This window comes from Gekko japonicus, unplaced genomic scaffold (assembly GCF_001447785.1).
Source record: "Gekko japonicus isolate JY-2015 unplaced genomic scaffold, Gekko_japonicus_V1.1 scaffold920, whole genome shotgun sequence".
Taxonomy (NCBI): Eukaryota; Metazoa; Chordata; class Lepidosauria; order Squamata; family Gekkonidae; genus Gekko; species Gekko japonicus.
In genome coordinates this window covers 136,115-144,442 of record NW_015164698.1, presented here as the reverse complement: position 1 = coordinate 144,442, position 8,328 = coordinate 136,115, and the positions used below count along the sequence as shown (strand labels likewise).

At 56.8% G+C, this 8,328-nt stretch overlaps 1 protein-coding gene across 1 annotated transcript in view; it reads right to left on the bottom strand.

Annotated features, from left to right (window-relative positions):
- Positions 1-368: 368 nt before the first annotated feature.
- ABL1 (ABL proto-oncogene 1, non-receptor tyrosine kinase) overlaps positions 369-8,328 on the bottom strand; it is an 86,320-nt gene continuing 78,360 nt past the window's right edge. Inside the window, exons 8-11 of the mRNA XM_015409482.1 lie at positions 7,954-8,106; positions 7,170-7,259; positions 5,386-5,550; positions 369-2,104 (exon numbers count right to left, since the gene is read on the bottom strand). Coding sequence (XP_015264968.1) covers positions 405-2,104; positions 5,386-5,550; positions 7,170-7,259; positions 7,954-8,106 — 2,108 coding nt within the window. The 3' untranslated portion in view covers positions 369-404. The remainder of the gene's footprint in view (positions 2,105-5,385; positions 5,551-7,169; positions 7,260-7,953; positions 8,107-8,328) is intronic.

Below are 8,328 nucleotides of genomic sequence, written 5' to 3'. Positions count from 1 at the left end.
GCAAAAGGCAGCAGGGGAGGGGGGCGAGTCCCCCGGCGAGTCTCTGGCCCACGAGGAACACCCTGATGGCTGGGGGGGGGGGATGCGCGCGAGGTAAGCGGCTATCTCACACAACAGGCGGCACAGTGGGATGCCGCTGGAGTCCTGGAGCACGGCCAGCTGGGGGGGCTCTCCTGCCGAAGGCCGACGGAGCTGCGCAGGAGTGGCCTCAGAGCATGTGTCCCATGTTCATTACCAGGCATGTGGTCCATTTGGATTTTCCACCTTAGGCACTGAAATGGCCACCCCCCAGGGATGCACTCCCCCCCCCGCCCCGTACACATCCTTCCCAGAGTCGGTGGCAGTCAGGTCCGGCCCTGGGAGCCAACGGACAAGCGAACAAACAAAGGACCTCCTGGCTTCTGCTACCTTTGGACAATGTCGCTGATTTCTTTCACGGAACTGAGCAGCTTGCTAAAGTCCTGGGTGGCGGCAGGGCCTCCGCCGGCCGTGGCGGGGCAGATCTGGAGCTCCCGGAGGTTGTTCTCCAGCTTGTTGATGGCTTCGCGGAAGGCGAACTTGTTCCGCATCTGCTGGATGGAGTCGACGTAGCTGGTGCAGAAGGTGTAGAGGTTCTTGCCGGCCTCCAGGACGGCGCTGTGGCTGGCCATCTGCTCGGAGTTCTTGCTGATGGCCATCCGCAGGGCCTCGGCGCTCTCCAAGACCATGCCCTTGGTGACGGTGCCGCTGGCGATCTTCTCGGGGGGCTGGCGGGTCTTCCGTAGGGACACTCGGGTGGAAATGAGGGGGATGAAGGCGGTGGAGGCCACGAGGTCCACGCTTGGGGCGGATGAGGAGGCGGCGGCGGGGACAGAGAACACGGCAGAGGGAGGGGCCGGCGTCAGCAAGAGTTTTGTGGAAGAGGGCGGCTTTGGCACAGAGGAGAGCGCTGGCTTTTTTGCCCCCTCCACTAACAAGTTTGGCTTGGGGGCCTCGACATTCACAGTGTCTGTAGCCTGAGCTGGGGGCTTACCCTTCGTCCCGGGGGCATCGAGTCCTTCGTGGCCAGCCCCGAGGGCCCCTTTGCTAGTTTTGCTAACCGCAGCGTTCGAGGAAAGAGGCGGCGGGGGAGCTGGCTTCGACTTGGCCGCTTTGCCCTTGTCCTTCTCCGAAGCCAGCTTCATCTTCCTCCCCCGTGGCTCATCAGTAGAAGCTTTGCCAATGAAGACGCCCACGCCCGCTTTGGCACTAGGGCCCTGCTCCACTGTCAAGCTGCCTCCCAGGATGCCAGCTTTCCCAGCTTCCTCCTTGTGAGAAAGGCTCACAGCGGGAGGGACAAGGGGCTGCCTCCGCCCAAGTTTTGGCGTCACGGTAGGCGGGCTGGAGCCGGGGCTGGACTCGGCATCTTTGAGCACCTCCTCAGGCACCTCTTCGTTTTTCTTGAGCAGCCGGGGAGGCGGGGTCACCGTCCCCCGGACGGCCAGCTCGGCCTTGGTCTCGTTGGTCCGCTTCCGAGGGAGGGCGGGCTTCTCGCTCTTGTGTCCACCAAAGGTGGACGAGTCAAAGTGGCGCCCCGTAGACTGCAGGTTCCGGGGCAGCGTGACGGACTTCCACTCTGTGTCCTTGGCCCCGTGGGGGACGCAAGAGGCTGAGCACGACCGCAGGAAGCGCTTGCTGGAGTTCACGCCGCCCTCGTCTTCGTTGGTCCCCAGCCGGCTGTTGGGGGTGTGGCTGGATTTTTTCCAGAGGTGGGGGGACAGTAACCCCGAGTTCCCAGCCACGCTCCCATTGGTGACTCCAACCTCACTGCCGGGGCTCAGCAACCTGGAGGAGCGGTCCTCTACGTCCGCAGGGTGCACAGTGACGGCTCCGTTGCTGGCGTCCTTGCTCTCCTCCTCACCCCCCCCTCCCTTGCGTTCCAGATGGCTGTCCACCTCCCGGAAGGAGCTGCTGCGCTTGGGCGGGGTGGGGGCCATCTTCTTCTTCTTCTTAATCAGAGCACTGAAGAGGTTGGTCTTTTTGTCTTTGGGGAGCAAGCGGTCGTCTTCATTTAAGCCGCTCTCGGTGACGACTCTTTCCTTCCGCGGCAGCAGGGGAGAAACAGCTGGTTCATGCTCGGCAGAATCTAGGAGGGAAGGAGAGAATCAGATTACGCTTTGCTTAAAGAACAAACCAATTTTCACCCCTTCAATGTATACGAGATGGGCTGGAGGCCCTTACCGGGGCCATGCCTGGCTGGGGGCCTGAAAAGCGGCACGTGCCATCTGGATTGCTCACATTTCCCATCATAAGGCCCTTTAACAATGGACACGGCTCTTCTTCCAAAGTCTGAAAGGGCTCCGCAACTGGACAAGGCATCCTTATGTACTTATTTTTAATGTGTCTGTCTGTTTATTCTCATTGTTTATAATCTGCCCTTTTCACTCAGACTCAAAGCGGGTGGCACAGAAGGGAGTGAAGACAGGGAAGGAGCCGGGGCATTCAATGAACAATTCGGGTTCCATCCAGGAGTCTGAAAACAGAACCGAAGCAAAGCAGGGGTGTTAACTTACACAACAGGATCCAAGCCACCGCTAACTGTACACAGGGACACAGAGATCACTGTCCCCAGCAATTCATCAAAGTAACTATGAAGCCTTTTGCAACAGTGCTACCCTACTGCCTGCTTGGAAAAGCCCTCTTCAATCATTCGGTTTCACGTCGCTTGCGGAAAGGCAGGAGAGGGGGAGCCGTCCCGACCTCCTCAGGCAGCCCCGTTCCACAAGGCGGGGGCCACAGCGGAGAAGGCCAGGTGTAGGGTCAGGTGTTGATTCTGCCCATTTGTATGCCGGCACCTGCAGGAGGCCGTGTGTGGATTTAAGGCAGGGTGTCAGGATTATCACCCCAAGACAGCATGGCTGAGAGCCAGCAGCATGGTCACGATGACATCTGAACCTAGGGTTTCCCAATTCACGCCATGACAATTCTCATAACTTCCCCTGGATGGTGCCTGCCAGTTCCAGACCTGTTCCAAACACAATGTTGTAAAGAGAAATTTATCCACATGACATCGTGCGCACCCAACATGTCATTTGAAGTGGGCCCCTACCTATGCAATGCTGCCACAAGTTCACAAAGCAGCGCCATGCCCATCCTAGGCTACAGATCTCTGGCACACTGACCTGGCATGCGCAGCTCCCACTGGTCCAGTCTATGCAAGACACGGAAGGACCAGCAACATCACCCAAGAGAGTTCTTCTTGGCTACCAGCATCATATGGGAATCCAGCTCCACCTGACGCGTTCAACATGCCTGGAAGTGGGCCAAAGCCACCTAGGCTGCCACTGGTCTGCAGCAAAGCAGCTGCCCGTGGCTTCACCCCAAATGCAGTTGGCGTCATGAACCCCCAACTAAAATGTCACAGACCTTCTGCACGTTAGGCAGAGAAACATCACGGCCACACGTGACCCCCTTCTGGGAGCCCCAGGCGGCAGCACATCCTTCGCCAAGGGCAAAATGGGGACCTTCCTTGCCGATGAGATGTCACCACAAAGATGAGCCACCAAACAGTGGCTGAACATGAAGGGGACTATTGTGAGCGTGCTGCATGCCAATGAACGGGACCCCATCGAGGCAAAGGAAGAGACCCTGCTGCTCTGGGAATCCTGCTATCTCTGCTGAGGAAAAGAGAGAATCCAGAACTTTAGAGACAGCCAGAGACAGCCCTTTGGCTTTACTGTCAACCCCAGGCACCGTCTGCCCCGTTCTGAGGATCCAGGAAATTCCACTGGCAGTCAGAGCAGGGTACAGATCCAGCTGGGAAAAAGGCCTCATTGGTGCAGCCATTTGCCCCCCCCCCAGTTTCACATGCTCTGCATCTATACAGACAACAAACTGTTCGACATTCTCTCCCAATAGCAACTGAAACAGTCTCGTGCCTCCGTCACAACTATCAGTTGGATAGTAACGGAGGCTTTGGGGGGGGCAGAGCCCACTTTGTCTTCCACGCCTCTGCCGAAGCCGTCCTCGAAAAGCCCCCATCACAATCCCTCTCGTCAAGGTGCCTTGAGTCTCTCTGTTGCGTCTGCCCCTGCAGGCTCCCCGCATCGGCCCCTCTGGAATCCGTCTGCTATAGAACACAAGCCGTCCTCTGCTGTGGGCAACTGACTGAAAGGCCGCTCAATTTCACGGTAGATTTTTGTAAATAACCTTTGTGGTGCCCCTCGTCAGAGAGAGATTTGGTACCTGCCAAAGGCCGCATGTCTTCTGCGTGCCCAGAACAGACACTCGATAACAATGGGGCAGCGGCGGCGGGGGGGGGATGGATGCCCAGTCCCGCATTTTGCTCCAGAAAAAAAGTCAGAGCCATGGGCACTCTTTGCCTGCCTGTGGCCGGGGCGGGGGGGTCACGTGATGCCAAAGGGTGCGACCAAGTGTCAGGGGAGCCTGCCTAGAGAACGCCAGAAAGCTTGAACTCAGGCTCAACAGGGAGCATGTCTGGACTGGCTTAGGAAGTGCAGCACAGACTTGCCCCTGACCTCTGTCCTCACCTGTGTGCTACACTGATTGGATATGCTGGGGGGGGAGGCGGGCGGGGGGGGGGAGGCAATGCATTCGCTTATGTTTTGAACATCTTTGTGGAGGCCCCACAGAGCCCGCTGTGGGCAATTCTAACCTCCCCCTTTCTTTGCTGCCGTAAAGCTTTGCCTGGCCACTGGACCGCATTGCACATTATCCTCCTCTGTCCTCCCTCTGTCAAAACCTAATTGTTAGCTCCTCAGGGCAAGGACCTGATTCACTCTGCAAAGCGCTGCACTCAGCTGGTCTGCCTGGCCCAGCCTGGTCTCCTCTGAGCAGGAGCTCCCCTCTGGCAGTGAGCTGAGTCTCCAGCCGCTGGCTCTGTTTCCTTCCAGCCCCACGACGACTCCATAGGCGAGTCATGCTGACGTCAATGGGGCCGGGGGGCCCAGGCGCACAGAACGTTTCTCCTCTGCCTTAGAATTGGGACCCGTTCAGGGCATTTTCTCACCTCCGGGAAGGTACACTTGTTGCCTCCAGGGCCTGCTGGGGCCCAGCTGGCAGAGGCCAGGGCTCAGAGGGGATGCCTGGGCCGCCGATGGCCAGGGACTGGCTGAGCACCACCACTCTCTTCCCTGTGCCGCACGGAGTGGTCCCTCGTGTGGCCTGACTGGAGAACTGGTCTTACGTAGAGCCATTTCCCCCTGCCCAGGGCTGAGAAGAGGGATGGCCCGGAATACATTAGGGGTTGCCAGTCTCCAGGTGTGGCCTGGGGATGTCCTGGAATCATAGCGTCTCTCCAGACCTCAGAGACCAGGTCTCCCGGGAGAAAATGGACACTCTGGTGGTCCCTGTCCTCCCCAGGCTCCACCCCCAAACCCCCACCTCGTGAGGAGAGTTGGCACGTACCGCATTCCCCTGGGCCTTTGGAGGGCGCCGTCTCCAAGCTCTCACTGGCATCCTTGCAATCAGCTGCTCTTCTGGATGTCCTGGTTTTAGTGGGCAACTCCGGCGCTTGCAGCAAAGTGTTCACAACACTCCTCATCCCTTGCTTCCCCAGCTCTTTCTCCACCTCTGAGTTACAAACGGGGGAAAAGAAAAGTCAGCAGGCGCTAACCCAAGACAGTCACCGAGACTCACCTCTTGCTTTGATCCCTTTTGTTTCCTTTGCCTCCTAGCCCCCCACCATGCTTTCTTTCCCCATTGCTCTTCTCACCCCCCCCCAATTCTGTTCGGTGGTCTGTTCCTTGTAAGGTGTTCAAAACACGCTGCCACCATACAGGGTTTATTTCCACATAAAACTAGCCCCCCCCCCAAATTACAGCCATGTCAACTAAAAATAACTGGGGGGAGGGGTTGTAACTCTGCTTTATGGAGGTCATCTCGCATTCAGGGCTGTTGCCATTTCAAGAAAACACAGGCTATTCCCCTCCAATGCGACATGATGGTGTGGCCTTCAAACATGCTTCTGTTTTGCACAGGGGGAGATTTTTAGGGACGCAAATCCTTCCCCAAGGATCGGCACTGAGGCTGATTCCACAGAGCTGGACGTGCTCCGGGCCAAAACAACCCAGATGCATGTCTGTCTGTCTACATGTGACCATTGGTTCTGGCCACCTCTGTGTGCCTTGTGTAAAGAATGCCGAATGTTTGGGAAAGGGCTGGGGGGGGGGAGAGAAGAAGGGAAGGGCATGCACCGGGGTGGGGGGCAAGCAGCTCTAGGTTTCCCCCTTCTTCCCTCTCTTCGCTCTGCCTGCCACACTTTTGAAATCCTGCAAGCAACTTCAGGCAAGGGCTTTCCCCCCAGTGTGTGTGTGTGTGTATTGGGGGGTGGGTGGGATTTATTCTGCAAAGTGCATGTACACGGATGAGGCTTGAGAAACGGCCCTCTGCTTCCACTGAGGCGGCCTCTTGGTCCCTGGCCCAGCATCCTGAGGGCAGCAGTTTATCACTGGCTCAGGCAAAGGTCTTTCCATACCTTGTCGACCGGGGATCGAATCTGGGATCCCAGGCGTACCCAGCAGGCACCCTGCCACCGAGCTGCGGCCCCACCCCTCACTCTGCTATACAGCCTCACCCCGCCGGTCCATCTAGCCCCAGTCGGTTTACCTGGAGCGACAGCCACGCTCCAGTGTCTCTGTCTTTCCTGGCGGCCTGGCTATCGGGATCTTTGTCAGTGGTGATGCTGGAGGAACCCAGGCCTGCAGAGAGTGTGCTCTACCACCCAAGTCACAGCCCTTCCTAAGACACAGCATCTGAACAGATACTGCCACCTTACATCAGTTCAGACCAGTGATTCATCCAGTCCTTAGCAAAAGTTCTCTTGGGTTCTGTCCCGCTCCTGTGCCTCACAGCGCTTTTGAATAAAGATGACGGGAAATAGAACCTGTGACCTTCTGCGGTTCTTAAAAACCTCCCACTCAGTCACTCGCCCAGCTTAAATGCAAGGTGGAAATCCACGACCACGCCTTTGCAGATCCACACCCCCCCCCCAGTCCCTGAAACGTCCAGGCCCCTGTGTGCAACTCTCCCCTCTCCAGTAGCTTGGAGATCGGCTGCCCTAACTTACAAAAAGAAAGTTTTTCCACTGCAAAGGGGGGGAAAGAGAGAGATGCGTGGGGTTATGCAGATGGAGCAATCATGTGGAAAACAAAGCACTTATCTCGCCTCCCACAGAGCGAGAATTAGCCTACCATCAGAGATGCTGGATTCTTGAAACATCGTTTCAAACGCTTGGTGGATTTCAGCAAAGGAAGGCCGATCGGAAGGGCTCCACTGCCAGCCTGGAAGGGCGGCAACGAGTGAGAGGTTAGCATGCGCGTGCGCAGACACGTTCTGCTGCAGGTACACAAGACATCCAGGTTTCTTAAAGTGTGACTTGTTGAAATGCAAAGCTGCTCAGCAGGGGAAGTCGAATTCTCCATGAGAGTGGCGGGGGAAGCGTTTCTCTTCCACCACGCACGAGGGTGGGGGGCTAGAGAAGTGCGAAACAAACTTCAGAAGGTCACGTAATACACAGACAGTCACCAAAAGCCCTGAGGCATGTCATAATGCTTTCTTATCAGTTTGGAATGACCAGACATGTTCTCAAGGAGGCAAATGACAAAGCCGGGCATTGGCTTGCTCAGAGGCTCAGGGAGGGCAGCAGGCCAGGCAGAGCCGAAGCCACCGCAGCTTTGGGCAGGCGCAGGACCTGCAGCTTAAGACAATAAAGCACGTTTGAGACAAGACATGCTACTGGTGTAGGAAGGGAAAAAACTGGAGACATGTTGGACTCTAACCTGATGCTGCTGATGGGACAGAAGAGGCCTGTCTGAGCAGCCCAGACTTGCAGAGGTTGGTCCGCAATCCTTCTCAGTGCTGCCCGCACAGGGAAACTCTCTTCAGCTTAACTGGGGTCCAAGGGGTCATCCATCCCCCCCCCACCCTGTAAAAGAGGGAAAGGCTGGAGAGCCTTTGTCTCCAGAAGAAACTTACACGCTCTCATGAGCTCATAGACCTTCTCCGGACAGCCTTCTGGTCGTTCCATACGATAGTCCTTCTCCAGCAGCTCATAGACCTGGGAGAGGTCGATCCCAGGGTAAGGGGACATGCCGTACGTTGCAATTTCCCACAGTAAGATGCCAAAAGCTGCAGGGAAAGATGACACAATGCTTCATGAGCTGCAGTTCTCAAGCACAGTGTGGAGGTATCCCATTGTGCTGCGAGATAATCACTTGGAAAGTGAAATAATTCAAGGTTCCCACAAACCAAATACATAGTCAGGCACAGAGAGGAGGGTGCATGTTGCCCCTCTGCACTCACTGCACTGGGCTGGCCTCATGCCTCAGCAGTCACAAGTATGGGAAACAC